This window comes from Thamnophis elegans, chromosome 1 (assembly GCF_009769535.1).
Source record: "Thamnophis elegans isolate rThaEle1 chromosome 1, rThaEle1.pri, whole genome shotgun sequence".
NCBI lineage: Eukaryota > Metazoa > Chordata > Lepidosauria > Squamata > Colubridae > Thamnophis > Thamnophis elegans.
The window spans coordinates 110,112,360-110,140,095 of NC_045541.1; the positions used below are offsets into that span (position 1 = coordinate 110,112,360).

At 39.1% G+C, this 27,736-nt stretch overlaps 2 protein-coding genes across 3 annotated transcripts in view; one reads left to right on the forward strand and one right to left on the reverse strand.

The window, feature by feature from the left end:
* The window catches only part of LOC116505730 (transmembrane protein 178B-like), a 32,138-nt gene extending 17,577 nt beyond the window's left edge, over positions 1-14,561 (forward strand). Inside the window, exons 2-4 of the mRNA XM_032213105.1 lie at positions 9,232-9,345; positions 12,883-13,020; positions 14,317-14,561. Coding sequence (XP_032068996.1) covers positions 9,232-9,345; positions 12,883-13,020; positions 14,317-14,561 — 497 coding nt within the window. The remainder of the gene's footprint in view (positions 1-9,231; positions 9,346-12,882; positions 13,021-14,316) is intronic.
* A 3,566-nt stretch (positions 14,562-18,127) lies between these two features.
* PSMC3 (proteasome 26S subunit, ATPase 3) lies at positions 18,128-27,285 on the reverse strand. Of its 2 annotated transcripts, XM_032227268.1 has the most exons (12): positions 27,226-27,285; positions 26,949-27,029; positions 25,179-25,304; positions 24,252-24,356; positions 23,088-23,150; positions 22,219-22,356; positions 21,925-22,068; positions 21,097-21,245; positions 20,004-20,100; positions 19,509-19,654; positions 18,523-18,604; positions 18,128-18,372 (listed from the first exon to the last, which is right to left on the reverse strand). In XM_032227268.1, exons 1-12 carry the CDS (start codon positions 27,250-27,252, stop codon positions 18,262-18,264), a joined length of 1,269 nt encoding a protein of 422 aa, XP_032083159.1. In that variant the 5' UTR covers positions 27,253-27,285; the 3' UTR covers positions 18,128-18,261. The 2 variants fall into 2 exon arrangements, with proteins under 2 accessions (XP_032083159.1, XP_032083168.1); XM_032227277.1 differs by lacking the exon at positions 27,226-27,285 and having other exon boundaries at positions 25,179-25,350; positions 26,949-27,032.
* Between the last annotated feature and the right edge of the window lie 451 nt (positions 27,286-27,736).

A 27,736-nucleotide genomic window follows, 5' to 3' on the forward strand; every position in this document is an offset into this window, starting at 1 on the left:
CTGGTCCAATTAAAATTTTATCTAATTCCTGGTTCTTGTTCTGGAAGCCAGGTTGTGCTAGATCGAATTTGTGTTTGTTTTGAATTTGGAGATATGGCCACCAATCAATGTTTATTCCCTTATCAGCCAAATTTTCCCTGGGGTTTAGTTTGTTTTGGTCGTCTAGCAACTGTTGGTAGGTAACAATTTTATCCAAGTTTATCAAATTCGGGTATATCAGGGCTTCCGTCGGAGATATCCATTTAGGTAGTTGCGTGTAGTATCTCCTTCTAATTTCGAGCCAGTCCTTAATCAATACCCCCCTTAAATGGTGACTACTAAAATAATTGTGAATTTTATTTCCCTCGCACCATAGGTAGTTATGCCACCCGTATTGCAGGTCGTGGCCCTCTATTGTTAAGATTCTTTTATTAGCTAACATTACCCATTCTTTTATCCACATAGTTGTTGCTGCTTGATGATATGTTTTCCATTCCGGTAATCCCATTCCCCCTTGAGTTCTTTTATCCTGCAGGTGCGTATATTTTATTCTGGGCTTTTTACCATTCCATATAAAGTTTCGAATCATTTTGTCCAAATCATTATAAAATTTTTCCCCTAGCTTGACCGGTGCCGTTTGAAATAGGTAGAGGATTTTTGGCAGAACATTCATTTTAATTACTGCGACTCTTCCCATCAGTGATAGTTGTAGTTTTGACCAGGTTTTTAAGTCCTTTTGGGTATTCTGTAACAACTTATCATAGTTGTCTTCTTTTATGGAAGAGCATTTCGCAGACAGCCAGATCCCTAAATACTTAATTTTTTTAGTTACCTTTAATTCCATTGTTTCCTCTAGTTCTCCAATCTGGTTTTTGGGGAAGTTTTTTATAATCATTTTTGTTTTTTCCTTGTTTATTTTTAAACCGGCCACACACCCAAAGTTCTCAATGTCCTTCATCAAATTCGGTCCTGAAAGTAAGGGGTCTTCTACGATAAAGACCATGTCATCCGCGAAGGCCTGTACTTTATATTGTTCTCTTTTTATGGTCAAGCCCCTAATTTCCTGATTTGATCTTATCCGATTTAAAAGGACCTCTAGTGACGTAATAAATAGTAGTGGGGAGAGCGGGCACCCTTGTCTAACACCCTTTCCAATTTGTATCCTCTCCGTTAGTTCCCCATTGACTATAATATTTGCAGATTGCCGTGAATATATAGATTCTATAATCCTAATAAATTTATCGCCAAATTTCATCATTTTTAGTTGAGTGGTTAGAAAGTTCCAATCTAGGTTATCAAAGGCTTTCTGAGCGTCGACAAAAATTAATGCGAGTTGTTTCTCGGATCTTGTTTGATAGAATTCCAGGGTATCAATTATTATTCTTGTATTGTTTCTAATATGTCTTTTTGGGAGAAAGCCGTTTTGATCCGAATGTATACTCTGATTTAATATTATTTTTAGTCTTTCCGCCAATATTGATACAAAGATTTTGTAATCTGCATTTAACAGGGATATAGGTCTATAATTTTGGACCTTGCTACTGTCCGCCTCTTCCTTTGGTATTAGGGTGATGTAAGCTTCCCCCCATGATTTTGGGACCCTACCATTTTGTAATGCCTCATTGCATAGTTCTAATAATTTGTCTTCTATGATATTTTGAAGTTTTTTATATATTTCCGACGGAAGCCCATCCGGCCCAGGTGTTTTATTGTTTTTTTGTTTTTGAATGGCCTTTTTCAGTTCTTCTTGTGTGATTTCTTTATCGAGCATCTCTCTCATCTCCTCCGACAAGACTGGAAGCTTCTGCTTTATAAGGTATTTTCTAATGTCTTGTTCATTAATTTCGTCTTGTTTATATAGTTTCCTATAATAGTTCTGTACTATCTTTTTCTTTTCTCCTATTTCTTGTTTCAAATTCCCCTCCTCGTCATACAGTTGTTTAATAATTCTTTTGACCTTCTCCTTTCTTATTTTGTGGGCCAACCATCTCCCAGTTTTATTTGCATGTTCAAAATAATTCTGCTTCATTCTCTTAATGTTTTGTGCTATTTCCTCTTGAGAGATCAAATTTATTTGGTGTTTAATTAACTCTCCTTTTTCCCTGTGTCTACTATTTTCTGGCTCTTTCTGGGTCAGCAGTTCCATCTCTCTTAATTCTTTGTTCAGTGTATTAAGTTTTTCCCTGTGTATTTTGTTTCTTCTTATTATATAGGCTATGGATATTCCCCTCACAACTGCCTTCATCGTGTCCCAAACATTTTGTATTGAGGTCTGCTCTTTACCGTTTTCTTTAAAGAAGTAGCCCAGTTCCTTTTCTATTTGTTGTACAAATTGTTTCTCTTGTAGTATGTTCTGGTTTAATGTCCACCTAGCTTTTATCCTTGCCTTCCCTTTCCATTGCCATAAGACTGGGTGATGATCGGCCCACTTGTTGGTTATTATTTCAATATTTACAGTATCCATGAGTAGCTCCGAGTTTGACCAAACCATGTCGATACGGGACCATGAATTATGTGGATGGGAGTAAAACGTGTACTGTTGCATCTTGTCATTCATTGCTCGCCAGACATCATAAAGATCTAGATCCTTCACCATATTTACATAGGCAGACGGTAGTTTCCTTCTTGTGCTTTTCTTGTGAGTACCCTTATAGTCCATCTTACCGTCTGCAATAGCGTTGAAATCCCCTAGAATACATATATTTTGCCACTCTATTTCATTTATCCTCTTATATAGATTAATATAAAATCTCTCTTGTTTTTGATTTGGGGCATAGATTCCAACTAGTAAAAATTTTTTCCCACCATTAATTATCTCCACCATTAATACCCTACCGTCTTTGTCTGCATATATTAGTTTGGGGTTCAACCATTCTTTTATATACATTACAATTCCTCTTTTTCTGGTTTGTGCTGACGAGCAGAATGTTTTACCTAGTTTTGGACAGACCAACAGGTTATTGTATTTTTCTTTAATGTGTGTTTCCTGAAGACAGATTACATCTAACTTTTGTTTCACTAGATCCAACAGTACACGTTTTCTTTTGGAAGTTATGTTAAGACCATTTACATTTGCTGATAGTACATTCGTTTCCCATTCTTCAATTCCCTTACACGTTATTCGCTTTGAGGGCGCCTTTGGATCGAGTCTCGATGGGTGACCTTGCTCTCGAATCTTCTCTGCCATATCTCTCTCGTTCTCTGGCCTCTCCTGGCCCCCGCCCCTCTGGTTGAGTTTCCATTATAGTGTCCTCCTGTCTTAAAAGTCCTTCTTTATTAAATCTCTCATCGTCTGCTAGTAAAAGTTCCTGGAATTCTTGAGCTTTCGCCAAGGTGTCTATTCGGTATTTCTTTTCCCTCCATGTTATCAGCATTCCTTCTGGAAGGAGCCATCTGAACTGGATTCTGTCTCTGTTTAAACGTGTGGAGAGGAAGTTGTATTTCCTTCTCTTCTCTCTGACTCTCCGTGGAGTCTGTTTTAAGATGAGAATTTCTTTACCTTTGTATGTTAGAGAGTCCCCTCTTATTGTACTTAGAATGTCCTCTCTCAGCTGTCTTCTCAACACCCTCACATGGATCTCCCTTGGAAGCCGGTGGCGTCTCGCGAAGCCTGTATTGACTCTATAGGCTTCGTCCAGATCATTAATAACCTCTTTTTTCGGCCTGCCGAGGACTAATCCCAGGATTTCTCCAATCAGCTCCCGGAGGTTTTCATCTTTTGCTTCCTCCACGTTTTGTAGTCTTAAATAGTATGCTGATCGCTCTAATTCTAGCTGGAGGATGGCCTCCTCCAGGCTTGAGTTTATAGATTCCAGATTGTCCTCTACTTTGTCTATCCTTTTTTCCGCTATTTCCGTTCTCCCCTTAACATTTTGGATTTCCTGCTCATTTTTCAGCAGCGCTGTTTGTATTACTCCTATGCGTTCCTCAATTCTTCCCATATTGTTTCTTACTTCACGCATTTCATTCTTTACTCCCTCCAGGCCTTTGGCGACACTTTCCCCCATCTTCAGTATTGTCTCTTGTAGGGAGTCCATTGTTACTTCCTGGTCTTGCAGGGTTGGGGCTGCCTTATCTCCCGTTTGCCTGCCCTCAGGGGACTTTTCCCTCACCGGGGTAGATAGGGGAGTTTGCTTTTTACTCCCTTTAATTAAAGTTACTGTTTTGGTTGCCATTTGCTTTAATTCAGCTCTTCCCCTTTAAGGTGTAAGCCTAGTACCTTCTAAATGCTGTTTGAGTAGTTATACAGAGCCCGGGGTACATACAGGGTAATTAAGCTGGAGCAGGACTGTGAAATATAGGCTCAGTTAATTCTATAGTATCTGGGAGAGTCAGGAAGAGAAACGTTTCAGCATGATACGACAGGGTGCAGGAGAGGCCAGAAAGTATTTAAAACTCACCCATCAATCTCTTCCTGTTGTCAGTGTAGTGTTTTCCTTCTGCTGTCTCTGGCTGTAATATGACACCGCGTACTTCAAACCCTTGTGATTAAACTTCTTTCCTTTTTCCTTTTTCCCAGGCAGGCAAATCCAGCTGACTGCCTTTCTCTTCTTAGTCTGTTAATCCTCAAATTTAAATAGTCCAAAGCCTCAGTCTCCTTCTGTCCATTACGTCAATCAGCTTTCACAAAAGTTTACTGTTTGTATTTAATAGCCGCTGCAGATAAATGCGCCCACACACGTATCTGTATTTATTGCAGTAAAGTTGTTTATCTTTTAGATTTAGGCTTTTAAGTCAGATCTTGTGATTACCGTCATTCGATCCACTATGTTCCCCTGCAGTTGTCTCCCTTCCTTATTAGTGGCTGGCAGTCACGCCTTCTGGTCGGCCATTAATCAGCCGACCTCTTTTGCACGAACTCTGAGGGAGCCTCTTGCTTCGTGGGGGGGGATCGCCTTTCACCCTCCACTGCACAGAAGCTTCCCCTCTCCAAAGGTCCTCGCACCTCGAAGGGACCTTGCCTATTACGGCCACGCTCGTGGAAAGACCGGGCAAACCGAACAGAGAGTCTGTCAGCAGCTCGTTCCAGCGTGACGCCAGACCGGAAGTCTTGATTTAATTATTTAATATATTTTCAAAATATTTTAATTTTTATCATTCACGTTTCATTTTGTCTCTCCTTTGGCACTCTCCTAATGCAATGATTCTATTGCACTATTTTTTCGATATTAGTGGAACTCTTGTCCCATGGCGAGTTGTCCTGTGGCGAGTTGACTGCAGCAAATTGGCCATGGGGAGTTGGAGGTGGTGAGTTGTTCATTCCAGGTCTGAACTAGGAGTCAGTTTTTTTTCTGGTTCTGAGTTCTGAAGCAGGCCCAAGGTATTTGCACAGCCCTAGTAGCAAACCAGTAAACATTATCTTCTCTTGTGTTGTAACTGAAACAAGTGATGACATATTAATCAGAAACAATGCTGGGAAAACAAATATAAGGAATTAATTCATGCCAGAATTTTAGATGCTTGAATCTTCTTTGACTTACCAAAGCCAGTAAAGATTGTGCTAAGAGGAGAGCTGGATTGTGTAATGTACTGAAATTACACGATTAACAATAGAGTCATGCATTGCCAATTCAGTGGTTTGGCTTCTTAATGATTATCTAGTGCAAAACAACTTATAAAAGGCTATTTGTGGGCAGATTTAATAGAAGACCTTTGTAAATCACATAGTATACAATTCAATTCCATTCAAAAGTGCCCAAAAGTGAAATCACAATATTAATTCAAAAGCTTCTTGAATTCTGCTCTTTTCTTCAGTAGCAGACCCCGTTTTTTTGCTCTCAATGTATTCACAACTGACAACTTAGCCCATTACATAACAATAGTTCCTCTTTAGAGGATATAGCAGCATAATAGCAACATCAACTTAGTATACAGGTAGTCCTCAACTTACAGCTTTTCATTTAGGCACTGTTTAGGCACAGAGCCGAGGTGGTGCAGTGGTTAAATGCAGCACTGCAGGCTACTTCAGCTGACTGCAGTTCTGCAGTTCTGCAGTTCAAATCTCACCGGCTCAGGGTTGACTCAGCCTTCCATCCTTCCGAGGTGGGTAATATGAGGACCCGGATTGTTGGGGGCAATATGCTGACTCTGTAAACCGCTTAGAGAGACCTGAAAGGCCTATGAAGCGGTATATAAGTCCAACTGCTATTGCTATTGCTATTGTTCCAAGTTACAACTGCAATGAAAAAAAGTCCCTTACAACCCATCCTTACATTTATACTTATGACCATTGTAACGTTCCCATGATCAATTGATCAAAATTCAGGCACCTGGCATATATTTACATAGTTGCAGCATCCTGGAGTCATAGAATTGCCGTTTGTGACCTTCCCAGCCAACTTCCTACCAGCAAATTCAATGGGCGAAGCCAGATTCACTTAACATTAGCATGCTTCACTTAACAACTGCAGTGATTCACTTAATAACAAGGGCAAAAAGGTCATGATTTACTTAACAACTGCCTAAGTATGTAATAGTCCCAACTGTGGTCAAGCACTACCTGTACAGTATATAGAAATACTACTGGGTTCAGGTAACGTAAAAATAATAGGGTTTAATCTGTTCTGTAGAATATTACATACTTGTGAACCATTCTGGCTTGATAATAACTAATAAAACTGGATATTATGGCATATTTAAGAAACCAAAATTAACTGGACCCAATGGCTACTGTAGGGTGAGAGTTTTCTTTCTCTTGTCCACAATCTGCTGTGTTTGCTACCAGAGCTGTTTTTTTTGGCAACTCCTGGATTTGATGAGTTCCTTAGGAAAGATCCGAGATGACTTTTGGACAGCTGTGGACCCAACCCAGGAGGTTGGACAGCTGTGGACCCAACCCAGGAGGTTTTAAAGATTGCAACTCTTGGTGAGGGAGTAGCTGAAAAGTCAAAGGTCTTTTCCACCTCTTTCGACTAGCAGACCAGAGGTGGTTCTAACCAGTTCTGGAGAACTGGTAGCAGAAATTTTGAGTAGTTCGGAGAACTGGTAAATACCACCTCTGACTGGTCCCTCCCCCATCTATTATCTGCCTCCTGAGTCCCAGCTGATTGGGAGGGAATGGGGATTTTGTAGTAATCTTCCCCTGGAGGGTGGAGGGAATGAAGATTTTGCAGTATCCTTCCCCTGCCACGCCCACCAAGCCACATCCACAGAACCAGTAGTAAAAAAAATTGTAGCAGACATATTCTAAGCAAGCTGGTTCTTGTAACTTTCACTTTCTGAACTTTTTCTTTTTCTTTTTAAATGTTAATGTGGATTTATTTCAACCCCAGCTGGATTCTTTCTGTTTTCCTTCTTTGATTTATTTGACCATTCTCATTCCTTTTTGCCTTCTGTATGGAAAGACACATGTGACTTTGGGTTTGCACTTTATTAACTTGCAAAAACATTTTGGATCAAATGGCCAAAAAATTCCTTCCCTCTCCTTTTCACTGCCTCCCTGCTCTCTCCCTGCTTTGAGCCAACAACAGTTCAGATTGCAGACAGAAGGAGGAGGCTGAAACCCAAGGGGGAAAACAGATTCTGGCTTAGAAGATGCAATCCTTAGTTGATTTTTTTTCCCAAAAAAAGGTTTTATGAACATATAAACTTTGTGCAAAACAATTTTAAAAAACAGACATTGCAGGGTTTTTTTTAAGCCAGTAAAAATAATTTGTTTTTAAAGCAGCAGATTCGTTGAGAGGAAATTGTTTTTTCTATTGTTAGTTGTGAAGTCGTGTCTGACCCATCGCGACCCCATGGACAACATTTCTCCAGGCCTTCCTGTCCTCTACCATCCTCTGGAGTCCATTTAAGCTCACGCCTACTGCTTCAATGACTCTGTTCAGCCACCTCATTCTCTGCCGTCCCATTCTTCTTTTGCTCTCAATCTTTCCCAGCCTTAGGCTCTTCTCCAGTGAGTCCTTCCTCCTCATTAGGTGGCCAAAGTACTTGAGTTTCATCTTCAGGATCTGGCCTTCTAAAGCACAGTCAGGGTTGCTCTCCTCTAGGACTGACCGGTTTGGTCGCCTTGCAGTCCAAGGGACTTTCAGGAGTTTTCTCCAGCACCATAGTTCATACAGATATGGAAATATCACAGATGGTGGAGAACATCAAGAAGAAGAAATGTGATTTCCTAGCTGTAAAATATCCAGAAAGAAATATAGACTCAGACATTATAGCATCTGGGCATCACACTGAAATTATAGAGCTGACTCCATATATCTCCCAGAAGCTTAACACTGTACTTTTATATAATAGCTGTATAAACTCTCTGGGTTGACAAGTACAAATGGTTTTTCTTTAAGGGTTTTGATGGAGAGTGGGAAACAGATTTAATACATTTAATTGAGGAACAGTTTTGTCTGGAATTTTGGGGGAAGATAAATTGGCTTTGGAGATTGGACCTATTGTATTCAATCAACAATTGATAAGAGGTAGTATAAAGAAACAATCTTGGCTATTTGATCTAGGACAGAGGGGGTTGCCCCCAGTTCGGTCCAGATCATGTGAACCGGTAGTGGCGGCAGGGGGAGGCTCCGCCCACCCACCTGGACGCTTCTGTGCTTGCGCAGAAGCGGCGTGCACACGGGCGAGCACGAGCAAACCATTAGCCCCAGGATTTGCAACCCACCTCTGCAATTAAGGTTAATATTTTGCATGATAGGGGACTGAATTCTTAGTAAATTTTCTATGAGCTGATTACAATAACAGCTTATTGGTTTTGGAATTTCAGCTTTGTCTTTCTCCTATTACTGTTCACATTTTTTATTACTTTTATATTCTTGCATAATATGTTCCATATTATTGTTTTTTCTCTTAACTACTTTGTTATTAATATAGTTTATCAATGACAGGCTAACAATTTGTAAGTAGGTTTAGTAGTTTAACAGTTTAAAATTTGTTTGGCCTGTTTCTCAAGGTATGTTGTACTGTACCAATCAGCATTCAATTAGGGAGGATACTATGCGTATATGTGTTATTGTATTTAAGATAATTTTTTGTTGATGTCTTTTTTTGGTTATGATTTTAAAAAATATATATATTGGTGTTTTGTATTTTTTCAATAATCTAAAAAAATGCAAAAAAAGAAGAAACTATAATTAAGACAGATAACGATTTAGAATGGTGGGGTGAGTCTAATCAGTAACTTCTTAATTTAGTTTCTCAGCTACAGAAGAAGTTTGATTTATGGGCAGTAAAGGGAAAGCAGTGTTACAAATGTCATTGTTCAGCTACAGATTCCCCAACTGCACACTGAATTTGTCTTTGCAGGAGTCATTCAACGATGCACAGCTGTGAAATATCATTATACATCATCTTCCCTGCCACGCAACTTGCCTATTAATGTTACCAATACCATCCGCCAGGATGAATGGCATGCTCTCCGTAAGTGTCCCAAGCACATCCTTGTATGTGCATTATCAGAACCAAATGGCTATTTGGGTGAATCATCCTCAGGTCTCGCCTAGGATTCTCTCTCTTCCCCTCTCTATCATCTATCTATCTATCTATCTATCTATCTATCTATCTATCTATCTATCTATCTATCTATCTATCTATCTATCTATCTATCTATCATCTACCTACCTACCTACCTACCTACCTATCATGTATACATGCTTTGTTTCTGTAGAGAAAGATAGACATGAACCTTAGCACATCAGTGAGAGATATTCTTGCACCAGATGTATTAGCTTTCTGTATGTGCCAAAAACTAACATAAAAGTCAAAAACAAACATATTCCATGTTTGCTCAAGGATGGTTTGCTGGCTTGTTTACATATTTAACATTTGAATACCTCAGCAAGAAGTAAGTGAATGTAAGTGGAACAAGTTCTTGCATTGGAATAGTTTAGATTCTTTCAGAAGCAAGGAACTAAATCAGCCGTTTACCATCTTTCTTTCCAGATTTCTTCCCAGAATTTCCAATTATTCAGTTGAAGAGGATTGAAATAAATATGTTACTCTTAGATGGCTGAAAATGTACATGTTTACATATAAAACAACCAGAAAGCCTTAAAAAGATGGTTGTAGGGAATTACAGTTTTAATCATATAATGGAAGCAATCAAAAGAGCTTCAGTAGCAATCACCTATCTAGATCGAGCAAATCTACCTGCTCTGCAGTTATCCCTATCCAAAAGGCTCTGAAGAGTTAAAGCAATTTGGAGGAAATTATGGCATATCCTTCATTCTGGATTGAAAGCTGCAGGAAGAATCTTGCATGTTTTCGTTCAAGTGTTCCTGAGTTTCAAGCCAGATATACCCCTACAATGCTTATTGTATAAAGTTCAAGAGCTTATTTTTCTGGGATCCTCATTTTAGTTTATTCCTTATACCAGGAAGGGAACTTGAGGCTGAGTCATGCAGCTCTGCCAAAACATTTTGGCAGCCCAAGAGCCTTATTTGATTGCACCTGTGTGATTTCCTGCTATTTTGCAGTAAGAAACCTGTAGAAACGATTATGTAAACTCTAAAATAGCCTTGACCCATGTGGTTAAAAAAAAAAATCCTCCTTTTCCCAAGGAAAGAAACCAGAATTCTGATCTTATCCATTTGTGTGGCACAACTTGACTTGTTACAATACTTCCCTCTCCATATTTTTTTTAAAAGCCAAAAGTGAAGTTCTACCTTGACTAGGCAATCCATTTTTTAATATTTTTGCCACGGAAACAATAGAGATTTGATCAGAAAATGACTAGAACTCAAATTTGAGTGGATCATCTACCTTAGTTAAGTGAAAATTGTTTCTACAACCTGTTACTATCTAGTGCCAATGGAAATCCTTTATGGTGGTTGAAATCCAATATATCTGGAAAGCATAAGATCGGCAAAACCTTAGCTAGCAATGTCTTCCCTGCCACTATCTCAATCATTTATTGGGCTACTCCCATCATTCCTCTCCTATTTGCCTCGTCTGTTTACCTTCCTGAATCCTTATGATCTCTTGTCAAGAGGCAATCAGATTGAGACAGTGGCAGCAGTACATCATAATGTTATGTCCTCTGAGACTATAGCAGTATTACATCATGACATAATGTCTTTTGCAACAAATCATAGATGATCCCATATCCACAGCTTGATTGCTCTGCATTGCATTGCACTCTGCACTTACAGAACTGCCTGATTGCTTGAACATTCAAGGAAATTGCCTATTCATAGACTCATAGATGATCTCAGAAAAACAGAACAATACTTACAAACAGAATATTTTCAGTGGGGCAGATTTGCAGAGTTACCGTAATCCCTCTTTGCAAGATAATGATTTCGTTAAGAGGAGACCTTATAATTTTAGGAAGTGCTAAGGCCTTGCTTGGTTTGCTTTATTAACTGCTTTATATAGTTCTCAAAATCCACCAACATCATGTCCTAAGGAGAACTTTCTATGGCTGATGTCTAGAGCAGCCTTTTTCACACTTCGGTGTTTTTCTATTTGTGCTGGATTAGAATGCTTATTGGCTTTCACAAGCTATAGCTGTAGTGTACATAGAGATTCTCAGTCATCCAGATCATGGTTGTCCCACAGGTGCTTTTTGAAGAGGTAACTGGACTTTCTGGTTTTTCTTTGAAGGCATTTCACTTCTCATCCAAGAAACTTCTTCAGTTCTAACTGGATGGTGGAGAATGGAAGGATTTATACTCCTTGCAGACGGCTGGTCATTTGCATTATTTTAGACAGTCGTTAAGGCCATCTGGAGGTTTATCTATGTCCTCAGGGTCATGAGGGAAATAGGTGTCTTCAAAATAACTACTTCATAAATACATAGCACAACATAGGAGGACAAACCCATCAGACAAGATTCAGCAGTTCATCTGCATTGAAAAGACAAAGGCCACTCTTTTGAAGATGGCAAAGTCCACATTTTGGACAGAGAGGATCTCTGGTTTGAAGGAGGGGTCAAAGAGGCCACCTATGTCAAAACTGAACAGCCCTTTCTCAACAGAAGGGGAGGGATAGGACATCACCATCTCCAGTCTACAACACAGTCCTTTCAGCAGTTCCAAGAAGGCGCCACACCCATTTGCCTGACAACACAGATAAACCTCCAGGTGGTCTTAACAATTCACTAAAAGAATGTAAATGACCAGCTATCTGCAAGGAGGATAAATCCTTCCATTCCCTAACATCCAGTCAGAGCTTTTGGATGAGAAACCTTTTGGATGAGAAACCTTTTGAATGAGAAGCAAAGGTGGGTTCCTACCAGTTCGCACCTATTCGGTAGAACCGGTTCATCAAATCTACCGAACCGGTTAGAAGAGGTTCCACCAGTGGACCCGGAAAGCAGGCCACACCTACAGAAGAAGTTCCAAAAATTTTTGAAACCCACCACTGGTCCTTGGATATGATTATTCTACACTATCATGCTCATATTTATAAAACTCAGTGCCTCTGTGAAAGGTAAGGATGACTACTGCGTTTGTGGTGCAATCAGAACATTGCGTGTGTCGAAGTTGTTTTAACGCAAACCAAAGATGCCTTTTAAAAAACAAATTTACGTCATATTCTTATGCATGCCAGTGCTGTGTGTGAGGTAATTTAAGGTGGTTCTGACAAGTATCGTTGGCATCTTCATATCTGGTCACATGGGCGGCAAGCCACTCCCATCCGGTCACATGGGCAGCAAGCCCATGAAGCACATGGGCAGCAAGCCCACAAAGGAGGCCACACCCACAGAGTAGGTTCGGACAATTTTTGAAACACACCACTGATGAGAAGTGAAATGTCTTCAAAGTAAAACCAGAAAGTCCAGTTGCCACTTGAAAAAAGATAGCCTTTGAGACTGCAGCTGTAGTCCACCTACATCTAGAGGGTGTCAGCTTTGAAAAGACTGCCCTAAAGTTGTCCACATGGCTCTCTGTGGGTTTTCTTCCTCTACTCTTCTCCCTCTTCTTTCTTCCATGAACCAACAATGCCTCCTTTCAGACCTGCGGAGAATGACAGCTGGCTTCATTGGTATGGCGGTGTCCATAATCCTCTTTGGATGGATCATTGGCATGCTGGGTTGCTGTCAACAGCATGAACTCATGCAATATGTAGCTGGACTGCTCTTCCTTATGGGAGGTAATTATTTTTAAATTGTTATTGTTCAAAATATTTTTGGATATAATGCTGGCATTTGTATTATGTATTTTATGCAGTGAATCCATGCCTTAACAGAGAAACGGAATGCATAGATGAAAAGAACATGGAAGTTAGAATGATATTCTTTGTATCATCATTGTCAATCATTCGGTCATTTCCGACTCTATGGTACTTAAACCAACTCAAATATTTTTTGACCAACCCAACTTTAAAATGTTTTGAGAATTTTCAGATAATTTGTCTGTGTCAATTGATTTATAACAAAATTAGAACCAGATCACATGCATTTCAGATTGGAACAAAATTGCATAGATCAAAGCAGTAATGAAAGAATCCTATTTCTGTAAATTTTAAAATTAGCACAAATGCATATTTATGTGTACAGTACATTTTGAGTTTTATAAGATCAAAGCATCTGAATATTTTTTTAAAAAATCAGTGGTGTTTTAGCTGACCAAAACTACATGGGACTGATGTCAACAAATACTACTACTAATACTGAGATATAGGAATGTTTCTATTTACCAAAATAAGAGAGTAATACCACAAATACTGTGTGTTCTCCTTCTCTATTACTAGCATTTAGATTGTTAGATGATACATTGGTTAGTGGCTTTTCATGAAACTGCTACTTATAGGGAGAAGAGAAGCACTGCAGTTGTGTCATAGGTCTTTTTCCTTGAAAGTTTTTCATGGTAATCCCCAGAATCATTCTCTAAAATCTGAATATTACAGTGCTTTTACTGAGTGCATTGTGGTGCAGCTTTTGGGTGGCCAGATTAACATGCAGTCTGACTTTAAAGGAACAACAGTTGATAGAAGAGTTCAGACAATCAGAGTTTCTGCAGAATATGGTCCCAAAAGTCAATGGTGGCCACAGTAGTGTGATTGAGGCTTAACCTTAGATTTAAATGTCCACTGCATGTGCAACACACACACACATACTTCCACTGTGTCATCAGAGCCATTTAGACTTTTGGGACTATACCCTGTGGATCTCCTTGCAGACAAATATTCAAAATGTAAAGATCAAAGAATCCAAAACAGCAGTAAAAACGCCCAGTCAGTCAAGACAGCTGCATGCCAAGGAAAGGACAGGAATCAGAGTAATGAGCCTGAGGAAAAATCAGGAATCTGCCTGTACAAGAAAGTTATTTCATTTCTGTATTTTTAAAGGCTGCTGACAAAGATAAAAACTGGCAGCTTCACATGCCTGATTCTGCCTTTGGCAGGAAAGATGTTACACATTGCTCTCTCTCTTCTCCTCCTTTTCAGGGACATGCTGCATCATTTCCCTTTGCACGTGCGTGGCAGGGATAAATTTTGAGTTGTCTCGCTACCCTCGGTACGTTTACGGATTACCAGAGGACATCAGCCATGGCTATGGCTGGTCCATGTTCTGTGCTTGGGGCGGCCTGGGACTGACGCTGCTGGCCGGATTCTTATGCACCCTCGCTCCCTCCCTCAACACCCCTCGGACTGTTGTACAGAAACCCAGACAGGAAAATGGAGCTGTGTGATGTGGAGAATACCAGGGAGTCTTATTAGCCCACCGCCCGTTACCAGAACACAGTGTGGACATTTTGAGATCTGCAAACCAGGTTGGAACTAAGGGGTTCTATTGCTTTGGCAAAGTCCTGGAGGAATGCCAGCCCATGATTCTTCTGTCTGCCTGTTTCTGATTCATATCAACCGTCTGGGTTAATTCTTAGTCCTGTTTTTTCTACGAGGCAGTTTTCTGTTAAATAGGCTTGTGGTGCTATAAGACCTGTTGATCGTTTAAACGGCGTCAGCTTTTTCTTAGGAGCAGAAGCCAGTGTGAATTGTTTGATGCCAAGGAGTTTTATTTCCAAGAACTGGAAGGTCAATTAGAAGGGAAAGCCAAGGGAAAAAAAATCTCCCAGTCTCAGAACTGATTCTCTTTTGAGCAGAGACCCAATGCTGGAATTGGCCCATTACCCTGAAGAAATCCTTGGTCCAGATGAAGGCTTTAAACATTCAAGAGGGAAATATTCTCAATCCAGGCTGTTCAGTATCTGCATCTTGTTAGTTCTGCAAGTCAAATATGCATTAAGTACCTTGGAGCAAAGTGCGTATTAGACCTTCAGATGCTCAAAGAATATTTCCACAAGGGGGCAAGTTGCAATGATGTAATCACCCAAACTGTGGAACCAGTTCAAGGGTTGCACAAATCTGATGTGGTCCTTTGTTCCCTTGCAACAATCTTGTTGACTGATGTAAGAACCCTATGTTCATTTGCAAAGGAAAAGCAAACAAACACCGAAAGTGAAGTGAGCAAGGGAGCCAGGTCCACTCTTCAAATCGTGTAGCTGCTCTGAAAGGCAACCTAAGATTCCAAAATATAGAAGAAACTTTGTTTTGGAAAAAGGAGCACAGACCCTAAAAATCTGACATTTTCTCTTGTGACACATAAGGAAGCATAACTCATGAGAGGGATCCACAGTATACAGATGATTAACAAGCTGAGCCTAACTCAGGAACATCAACAATGGTGCTGAAGGGAAGGCCTGATCTTTCCTCATTGTACTTCTTTACTGTTGCCCCCAAAGACTGCACAGAACCCTTTGATGAAGGGCTGTTTACATTGTATTTTGAAGTGGCATGTAATTAATTACTCAGTGCTAAAAGTTAATGTATTCATGGCAAGTGTGATTTTTAAATGGAAGTTGTACATTTCAAGAGGCATTAAATTAAAAGGCTTGGTTACGTTAAAAGGAGAGCAATTCTCTGGCTTTAGATTTCTTCTACATGTTATAGCTGCAAAACAAAAACCCTGTTACATCCTATAGTATCTTTACAGGAATAAGGAAGCATCATCGGATGAAAAGTATGAGTCCTGGGAACCAAATCTCAAGGTAAACAAGCATTTGGAATCAGGACCAATTTGCAGCAGAATAAGGAGCTGATGATTTTTCCTCCCCTCTTAATGTTTTATATAATTTATCTGACCAGGTAAGCAAACTATAGTCTACCAATTACACATGTACCCAACATAACAAGTGAACAGAAGGGAAGCAGGAACTGATAATGATTTACTGTAATACATTGGAGGCCATTTAGTGGGAAGCTGTTCAGCCTACTTATATTCCAACAAATCAGCATTTTCACACAAACTTATAGAATTGTTATCTTTAAGATGCTCCCAAAGAACGCGTATTAATGCTTTTCTAATAGAGTGATTTTCAGATAGGCAATGGAATTCAACTGGCACCTATAAAAGAAGACTTTAATCTAACAGAGCCATGGTGGCACCATGATTAGAATGCATATTGCAGACTCTGTCAACTGCCAGCAGTTCGATTGTGACAGGCTCAAGATTGATTCAATCTTCCATCCTTCTCAGGTGGGTAAAATGAGGATCCAGATTGTTGGGGGCCATATGCTGACCCTATAAACTGCTTAGAGGAGGCTGCAAAGCACTATGAAGTGGTATATTAGTCTAAGTGCTATTGTTAATCACCCTTCCACAACAAAAACATCTATTAAAAACAGATGTTCAAGCCATCACAAAAACGTGTTTTTATACCCTTAAAAGACAATTTAAGGGTTAAACATAGAAGGAATGATTGTAGACTTAGAGGCAATTGGATTTTCTTGGTTTTTTCCTTGAAAATGTTTCTCTTCTGCAGTTTGTTTTCAAGGAAATGTTCAAGAAAAAGGGAGAATTAAGAGGAGCAGTTGCTTCCAAATTGCCAGAGTATCAATGGTGAAATTCAAGTTTTTTTACTGCCGGTTCTGTGGGTATGGCTTGGTGGGCATGGCAGGGGAAAGATACTGCCAAATCTCTGTTCCCACCCCTCTCAAGGTGAAGGATACTGCAAAATCCCCATTCCCTCTCCACTCCTGGGGGAAAGATATTGAAAATCTCCATTCCCACCCCACTCTGGGGCTAGCCATAGGTGGTATTTGCTGCTACTCCAAACTACTCAAAATTTCCGCTATGGGTTCTCCAGAACCTACTGAATTTCACCCCTGCAGAATATCACTTTAAAAATGCAATGGATGTTAGAATGTATATTGTGCATCAAATCTGAGAAAGTGCTATCAAATTCAAGAGGATGCATTATCAAATCACATCAGAGAGAACATTAGAGTTAAAAAAATGTCTCTAAATAAATAAACTTTTATCCATATAGAAAACTAATGCAACTGAGGGGGACGGCCCGACACATCTTCTAACAATACACAAACAAAATAAAGATGAGTGAAAGATATCAATGAATATATACCAAATTAACATAGCAAATGACATTAAAAACCAAGTGTATGCATGTGTGTGTATGCATATTCAAAGCAGGAAACTAGCTACAAAAATCGTTTGAGCCTTGGACAAAGGTACTAAATGGGTTCAAAGAAACTGCAGAAAAGTCCAATTAATTCTGATTTTTACCAATGAGGATGCTCAGGCATCAATTTGCTTTTTCAGGCCACAGCCAAACAGGGATGACAAATGAGAAAATTTTGTTCTGTGGTGACAGAAATAGATACATCTCGTTCTAGATGATATCTACTTCAAGGACTGTTAATCTCTCTCTCTCTCTCTCTCTCTCTCCCTCTCTCTCTCTCCCTCCCTCCCTCCCTCCCTCCCTCCCTCCCTCCCTCTCTCTCTCTCTCTCTCTCTCTCTATATATATATATATATATATATATATATATATATATATATATATATATATATATATATATATATATATATATTCCCAATCCCTACAGAAATCTTTGGCTCCTTTATGCTCCCCACCTTCAATTTAAATGGGAAAAAACCCCTAAGTTTTACCTCAGAGTTAAAACAAAATATAGTTTCATATCAAATGGTTTGCAGATTTTGCATTTAGTTAAAAATTTATATAGGTGTCTTCAGAATCTTATAGGTAAAACCTGAAATGCTAGTTAACAATGAAGACAAATTGTGAAAGTGTATCAAAGATTCAAGCGCAAAAGCAAGAGATGACATGATCAGATACATGTTGGTGTTTAAAGAGATTAATGAAAGAAGTTTCATATACATGAATTTCCTCCATAATTAATATTTGTTTTCCATCTTCAACCAAATATAACAGCAGCAGTCTCAGTTAGAGGAAACATTTTTATTAATTTATTTTTTTCATAAGTGAAAGGAGTTCACACAAGGAACTCAGTTGCAAAAGTTAACTCTGAACTTTTTGTATCAAGGCTTTAATATTCAATTTAGGAGCAAAAATCAGGCATAATATTGCAAATTGGCTTTTTTCTTGGCTTGCACCTCCAAAATTCCTTCCATGTAATCTTCATGGGTAAGTTCCGTTGCTCCGTGCCGAAGGGCAATCATTCCCTGACCCAAGAAAGGGGAAAAAAGCATTCAGCAAAAGTGCAATATAGCTGACATAAGAAACTATAATTCTTTTGTTGTATAAAGTCTCCATAGGTCAGCAGTTAGGGGGGAAAAACAGACTTCCAATGGAAACGGACCAAACCTACTTACCGCTTCCACACACACAGCCTTGCACTGTGCACCATTGAAGTCATCTGTGCATCGTGCCAGCTCTTCATAATTCACATCAGGACTGCAGAGAACAAGAGTTTCATTTTAAAAAAACTCAGTGGGAAAGATATAAGACTTAATATTGAACATAACCCACATAAACCACCCCAATTTGCCCTTACTTTTTTATTTTCCTAGAAATAGGGAAGGACAAGAAATGAAGACCTGTTCTAACCTCTGAATCTAAAATTCATTCTTTGTTGTGGCATCTCAATTTTTATTATTGTAATATTTTGCTACTATCTTCACAGTCATACAGATTAGAAACTTGCTTTTCACAAAATAGCTAAATTCTGAAAAAGTGTAATAGTTTTTAGTTAATGCCATATTCAGAGGCAGCTATTGTCTTTTTTGCACTATAAGATGCACTCCCCCCTCCTCAAAAAAGTGAGTGGAAATGTCTGTGTGTCTTATACAGCAAATATTGGTGTGGTGGTGGTGAACGCTCCATTGCTCCCTGGCTGCTGGCAACAGCAGCTCAGCTCAGTTGACCAGACAGCTGATTGGCAGTTGGATCGGCCTCCCGTAATACCATCAATCAGCTGTTCTGGGCAACGGCGATTGCTGCCACCTAGAACAGCTGATTGGCGATATTACGGGAGGCAAATCTTAGCAGCTCAGCTGAGTTGACCGATGGTGGGCGGAACTCTGATGAGCCACGTGCTGGGACTATGATAACGTGCTGAAGCTGACCAGGCTGTTTGCTGCAAGGATGCTAGCCAGATGAATACCAGATGGATGCTGGGAGGCAGAGGCAGATTTTCCCTCCCTTGTTTTCCTCCTCTAAAGCTAATTTGTGTTTTATGGTCCGGGGTGTCTTACAATACAAAAAATACGGTAATTATGGCATACTCTGAATAAAAATGATTCCATAATTCATTGTGCACTCAACATCATCCGAATTACATTCCCTTTCTGTTTAATACCTGACATTCATTTTGCGTGAATGGATCTGCATAATCCTGGCTCTGGCCTCTTCATTGGGCATTGGGAATTCAATCTTGCGGTCTAACCGTCCCGAGCGTAGCAAAGCAGGATCTAGGATATCAACACGATTGGTTGCAGCAATCACCTGGATAAAGGACATACTTTGTAGTTGGGAAGACACAGATTCTATATACTACTATTAAATTATGGTAATAGATACGAGCAGTCCTTAGCTTTTATGTAACCCCCGGATGAATTATGATATGGTATACATATTTTCACCTCATATAAGCTCAAAAAAAGATTTAACATTCTAGCCCTGCTCATCCTGCGCCATAGGCTAATAAAATATTTTTAAAATAATGATATTCAAAGCTATTAAAAAACTACAGCTTGGTCACCAATCTGATTTCTAAAGCTACTCTGTAATAACTGTTTACAAATATTATTGAGTCACAAAATTGCTTCCTATATTAATGACAGGCAAGAATTACCTTGACTTGTGTGTTGGGTTGAAACCCATCAAGCTGATTAAGCAATTCCAACATGGTCCTCTGTACTTCACGATCACCAGCTTTTTCACTGTCAAATCTGGTGGAAAAAACAAAGATTTATTTTTTATTACCCATTTTCTGTTTTATTACCACTTTCTGTAGAAATATATATAGACTTAATTAAAATACTACTTTGAAGTAATAACAAAAAACCATTTCATGTTGTCAAAGCCCATGTACTTAACATACCATGTTTTTATGTAAATATAGTTTCCTGTATCAGCAGTAATGGACTAACTGAGGAAGGGGGTTTAATCTACTATGCTGAGGCAGCTGAGGTCGTAGAATTTTGTCCTTCAGTTGACATCCACTGAGCCAAAGACAGTTAATTTTGCATATTATTGTTGCCAATGTACATTTAGAATTATGACTGGCAATCATAAGAAAGAAAACAAACACTGCCTTCTTCCACCTCAAAGTAGATGTTACAAGGATCTATGTATCTAGATTTTAAGATAGATCTACAGCTGTAGAACAGAGGGCAAAATGCTGTGACTCTTAATAGTTTCTGTCCCTTTCTGTATTTTACTCTTCCATCCAGGAGCATTAAGCCATAACAAATTTGAACATAGCAGCAAAGAGCAACCAATAAGAGAGAATCTAGCCTCCCTGAGAAAAAAGTCCAAAAGCATTTCAATGAATTGATGCAAACATTGACTGATTAAAAATGAAGATAGCAGTAACAGAATGGACTGTCTTGTAATTGGTTGTAAGTGGTTGCTATTCAGTAGGTACACTTCGCACTGGACTTTACTGCAAACCTCACATTGTATTTCATAAACAAATAATTCCCAATTATTATGCGATCTTACTATTATAGTAGCTGGCATATAGCATATATAAGCCTCTGAAAATTTTTACCTACCACATGCTAGTTGTAGGTCAAAAAATGTATACAGTATATATTCTTCAAGAGTTTGGGGGTGATACTAATTAAGAACCAATCTCTAAACGAACACCATTGCCATAGTTGAGATATATGAAGAATGCCGGGTCTAACTCAAAACTTGTAGACCGAGAATCCAGCTTTTACCTCTTTGTGCCAATGGCATCAAGTTCATCGATAAAGATGATAGAAGGTGCTTTCTCCTTGGCCAATGCAAAGGCATCTCGGACCAACTTGGCTCCATCACCAATAAACATCTGCACCAATTGTGGACCAGCTAGTTTCAAGAATGTAGCCTAAAACAAGGCAAGAAATAAGATATGTATACTCTATGTTCTGCCTTAGTGTAGTACTCTAGGTAACTAAAGAAATGATATTAAAGGTAATAATTTGCAATCCATAATGTTGGAGTAATTTGGTTCAGCTCCATGTTCAATATGGAAATGACTAAATCACTAAATCCAGTTCCCAAAATTTCTGGCAAGAGGGAATCTAGCAATGCTTTAAGCAAATCTTTCCATTGCTTAACAGATCTAACTATAAATTCTTGTTAATAGTCTAAGGTTGGTTCTTGTCTTGTTCTTAATTCAAACAGAAAATAGGTCCATTTTTTGGTCACACGATTTTTGTGGACTGCTAACACGTTTCCCTTTACTCTCCTCTTCTTCAGTTCCTTCAACTGCTACTCCTTATTTTAGGCTCCTTATTGTCTTGGTACCTGTATTTGAAATTCAGTTTCTTTATAGCCATTTTAAAATGTTGGAGACCAAAGTCCAAGAAAAGCTAACCAGAGCAGAAAATAAATTTTCGTAGGCCACAACAGAGCTATTAGAAACACACAGAATAGAGTAAATACTAAATTAAAAATCAGAAGGAATAGGTTCACCCTCAGTATAATGTCGTTAATATATAAAAAAAAACCTCTGAAGCATTTCATAAATTCGGAGAAGACCTCAGCAATCACATCGGTTTTACCTTTGTCTGTGCAGCACAAGCTCTGGCCAAGAGAGTCTTTCCTGTTCCTGGAGGTCCATACATCAGCACCCCCTTAGGAGGTTGGATTCCCAGGTTTTCAAATTTCTCTTTATGATTCATTGGCAGAACTATCGCTTCTACCAGCTGTAGAAACAAAAAGTAAATGAAATCATTTTCTTAACTGCTGAATCCCTGCTGGCTCTGTAATCTTGATTACAGAACAGGTTACCTAAAATGTTTTCAAAGCTCTATAAATATTAAGCCACATAAATGGAATTAGTAGCTTCTCATTACCTCTTGGATTTGTTTATCTAGCCCTCCAATATCACTGTATTGTTCTGTAGGTCTCTCATCCACTTCCATGGCTTTCACTCTTGAGTCGTATTCTGTGGGCAAGGTTTCCAAAATCAGGTAGGAGTCTTTGTTCACTCCCTGCAAACAAAAATCCACAAAAATGCTTTTTTGAATTCTACCTCTCCCCCATTTTCTCACATCTTACTCATGCAGTTATTAAGAGGGTGGAGAACTCTATTCCTATTATACACTAAATGGATTCACTACATAGTAATATGAAAAAGCAGGGGAGGAAAAAAAAGGGCAGAATACATTATTCTCAGTCGCTTGAGAAATATTAAATTTGCCCTTAAAGTATTATTTCAGAACATTAAATGCAATGAGCACTACTGTATCCATTTATTCTATTAAAATGAGAAAGATGTAAGCTTTTGCTTGTTATTTAAGGCACTAAACAGCTTTGAGATGAGAGAAAAGCAATAGTGGTAGATGATACAAAACAAAATGGTAATTTAAATTACAGCTGAAATTAAATATGCCACGATTCAGACTTATATAAAGTACATTATATATTATTAAAACAATATTAGGCTGTTTTTCTGTTAAAGAACTATAGGTGTTTGCAATCCAAATTCATTTATCTGCCATACTTGAAACTACTGATCAGCATACTTCCCAACCACATTGCAAGAGAGGTCTACTAAGGACTGAATAAATATTGCAGAGTCATAAGGATTAACTGCAGTAAGCAAATTTACAAATACTGTGAAAGTCAAAGGAACAATGGGGTTATCTATGAAGTTTCTTTGTTTTTAAAATCAAGGTATATATTTGGTTATTCAGTCTTACACAGCACAGTAACTACTCACCACTAGATCTCCAGGCTTTAACTTTTCAGCATCAACTAACCCAATCACAGGCAAAAAGTAAGTCTGTTGAAGAAGAGGCAACAAAAATGTTTTCAGCTTGACCTAAGTCTTATCAGAATTGCTTGCATACCTTATTTTGTGAACTAGTGGCGATTTTCACTTTAGATGTAGGTTGTCCTGGATTAAAATTGCAGATGCTTGTTAAGAACAAAATAGTTTATCTTAATTACAATATTTATTTCTACTTTGCTTTTTTATGCAAAGAGGCACAAAGAGGTTGAAATATATTCTACATCTAACATATAACCTTAAAATCACAGAAACCAATATAGAACATTTCAGTTTAAAACTTATTCTCAAAAATGTCTAAATTCATACATTTTTGAGTGGGAACATGAAGATGATAGGCTTTTAGCAGATCACACAATTATCCTGACTAATCGTCAGGCTGGACATCCTCTAGACAAGTGATGGTGAATCTTTTAGGCACCGAGTGCCCAAACTCCCACACATGCATGGCAGAGACCCCAAAACATGTGCGCATACACGGCAGAGACCCGAAACAGAGCTGGGGTGATGGTCCGTGTGCCCAGGGAGAGGACTCTACCTGCCACCTCTGGCATGCGTGCCATACGTTTACCACTACTGCTCTAGATAAATAAGCTTTAGAGTTCTAAAGCATAGCCATTATTGAGAAATCTGGAAGCTTAAGAATGTTTATCTGGAGGATGTCCATTTGGAGAAGATGAATTTTGACTATCATGAGATTCACCAAGTCAAACAATATAGGAGTATCACTCAACTGTTTTTTCCATGTTCGAGAAATTATATTGAATTCTAGGCATCATTAGTGAGAAAGATGTCAAGTAGTACATATTGTTGAGGGCCTCGGCCAGTTGGAATGGTCAACACTGAAGTGGATCTTATTAATGTAAGGCAATATCAAGTGTTTTTTCTGGTAAGACAAGACAATCAGGGCAACCTGATCTACCCAACTATGGGACAGAGCACACTGCTTCTGCTTTCACAACAAACTATTTTTGTGTTGAATTTATAAAATATAAATTATTTTATATTTTATATTTTATAATTTTTAAAATATAAATTCAGCATAAGGCAATATATGTTTATGTAATTAAAAGTACTTTGTTATGCTGCTTTCACCTGTCGAGTAGAGGTTTTGATGACAGCACACTTGCCCTTCCTTTGTGAATCAAGATCAATATTTGCTCCATCTTCTTCCTGGTCATTGGGGTCAACATCCAGCAGCTAAAGATGAAAAAAGATCAGATGCAAACATGGTTATATTGGTCAAACATATAATGTTATCACAGTGTACTCCTGTCATATACAGCAGTGGACAAAGGCACTCGATATTTAGTAGTCTAATGAGAAGTTCTCCTACAAGCTCTTCAAAATGTTATACATCCCACCTCTCAAAAAATGACAGCTTTCTTTTGTTGAGGAAAGCAGGGGACTCACAGAAATAAATGGATAAATAAACTATAAAGTAATAAAATCATCTAATTATAAATCTTAAGTTGATGTAATCAGGCGGTAGATCACTTATTTTCACCTAAGAAGCAAGTTGTGGCAGTGATCCTGTTTCTTCCTGAAAGGGGAATGTTTACAGAATCAACTTCACCTATAACAGCCTACCTGTACTATAAAAATATGCATTTTTTATGTTTACCTTTCTCTGAAAACAGCCAGGTTAGCAAGATAGAAACAAATTTGACTCTTGTATCTGCAACTTAGCATCACCCGTCATCCCACTTCAAGAATCATTTCTTCCAACATTTTCCTGAGTTCTTTTTTAAAAACAGGATTTCTGATTGTAATCACTGATTTATACATGCTTACTCTGAAATTACACTCATTCTCTCTCATAAATCTTTTGGATTGCAGCTGAGAAATTATACCAAAAAAGAATATCAAGTCAGATTATTAAAAAGTGACATCTTTTTTAAGCAGGACCAAGTTATAATAATCTCATTTTGCACTCCTCATTTCCCATTTTTTTTCTTCAGGGAATTCACTCATACAAAAATTATAATATAGATGCTATTGGTTATACTATAAGAAACATACCTCTATGACATTGGATACAAGGTATGGCAGAGTTTTATTCACTTTGATCTTTTCACTATTTTCTTTAATCTTGTCTTTCATTGCTTGTAGCTCATGAGTTACTCTCAGTACTTCACTCTTCATGATCTGAAAATCCAGAGCAATTATTCTTAAAAAGCAATTATTAGCTTTCCTGCAAATATGGAAGAAGATAATGAAAATAGGGGAAATACTAGGAACCAAATGAATCAAAAATAAAATGAAAAAGCAAAATAACTTGGTTTTAATAGAGGTAATCGGTTTTGTGGAATTCATTTTCTGAGGAAAAAACAAATCATGAATTATTTTTAAAAATATTGTGTAGCAAGCAAGCTCTTGTGAAAACTGCATGAGAATCAGTATATGGCTATCATCCATTCATATGATAATAAGGGAAAGACAAAATAAAGGCCATTTTATTTCATTCCCATAACACTATTACAGTATTGCCTAAAGACAGGAGATACAGTTTATGGGAATATGCCAGAATGGGTGAACTTTCCACGAACCAAATTAAGTTTTGTACCTGTTAGCTCAGTGAACAAATTTAGAATTGGGTTGAACGGCTGACTTTTAAATAGATTACATCATAATTATGCAACCCATAGTACATTAAAAATGCAGCTTACCAGCATTTTAAAAAAGAATAATCAAATTGACACAGGATTTATGCCGAGTTCCTCCAAACCTCACTGCCACCACCAGTTCCAGCAATACTGTCATCCCATTAGTCAGCTAACAATCTATTGGCATACCATGTATTCCTTTGCAGCCAGATGTTATTACAATTCAAACCTTTATTGTCAATGCACAACCTGTGTACAATGTACAGTGTACAATGAAATTGGTTTAATTTAGAAGCCCTTTCTCCTCTATGAGTTATTACAGCCTGCCACAATCCATATTAACACAGATTTCTAGAGAATATGGTATGGCCTTACAAATGTCTAGGGGCACTAGATATTTGTAAGGCCATACTATGTTCTGGTATACCATACCAGAAATTATAATCGGTGCCACACCAAAAGTAAGCTGGAGAGAGAAGTCTCTCCAAACTGCCTTCGTGTCACTTGGCTACCCCCAGAAGGCTCAGAGCATCTCCTAGTTGCCATTTCTAGCATTTACAATCTTTTGTTCTCTCACCCGGACTGCCTTGCTGTTGTTTCTTTCCTCGCAGCTTCAGTTTAAAAGCCTAAACCTGTGATCAAGCTATAATTAAAGCACCCTTTCTCTCCAATAAGCCAGCTTAAGAATCAGCGCCAAGGCTACAGGACATCCTTCTCACAGGCGGCTTTGCCCCGGAGCAGTGTTTCTCAACCTCAGCCCTTTGGGCGGACTTCAACTCCCAGAATTCCTCAGACATTACCGCTGTAGAGCAGTACAGCTCTACTCTGTAGAGCTTTGCTGGCTGAGGAACTCTGGGAGTTGAAGTCCACAAGTCTTAAAGTTGCCAAGGTTGGAGACCACTGCTGTAGAGAATCAAAGCTAGCCAGGTTTTGAAGAGGCGCCGGGAACGCTTTTGGGTCAGGCCGTTTTTTAAAAAATTGTTTTTCGCTTTCAGCATTCTCTCTACAAAAGCAGGGCAAAAAAAAGGGCCTGCTGAGTGTAGCCTTGCAAGGGAGAGAGGGGGGAATATAAAACACCCAGACGGCCCGAATCGCAAAGGCACTCAATACAATTTGTAGGCACCCTAGAAAGAAGAGAAACTTTTAAGCCCAGGTTCCCAAGGCGGGAAACCCCAGCTAAACCGACCTTGATCTCACTATCCAGCAGGCGGGTTCGCTGGACGATCTCTTCCGTGGACATCTTCAACACCTCTTCCCCGATGCTATCCTAGAGAGAACAGCCAGTCATGGCAAAAGGCAAACGGGTAGGCTCTGCCGATCACGGACCTTCCCAGCCAGGCCCACTCCCTTAGGGAATTTTTGCAAGCCCCCCCGCCTCCCACAACAAGGCGACTGTTCTCACTACTAATATTGGCCGCCGGCCCCACATTCTCGGCAATAATGCCGTCTCCGGCTTTCCTTACCTCCGCCTCATCCCAAACCGACGCCATTTTTTTCCCTCAGGAGAAGAGCTGATCTTTGAATTCCGGGGAGCAGATACCACACGCTGGAGAAAAACAAGGGTTCTCTCCTCTGCCGTGAAAACCAACGCTTTTTTTTCCTGTTAGCATCGCCACCACGTTGGCCTCCGCCGCCTTTCAATTTAATTAGTTAGCTTTGAGCTACTTGTCGAATCTGCCACGGTTACGGTGACCCGATCACGTGACCGCGCCCAATTCTTGCCGAGCGGGTGGCATTTTTCTCAGTTCCGCGGCTGAAATCTCGCCGCCATCTTAGTCAGGGGCAAGAGCGGAAGCCCGCCTTGAGTCCGTAGAGATAAAAAATAAACAGAGTCGGCAGGTGGTTTCACATAAGGCCGGTTTTCTCGGTGCCCGGAAGAAAACGCCACCCGCGTGAGCGGACCACGGGCGTGATAACGCACCTTTAGTGTTAGTCTGAAATTTCATGCACGGTTTTCAATTTTTCAAACTTTTT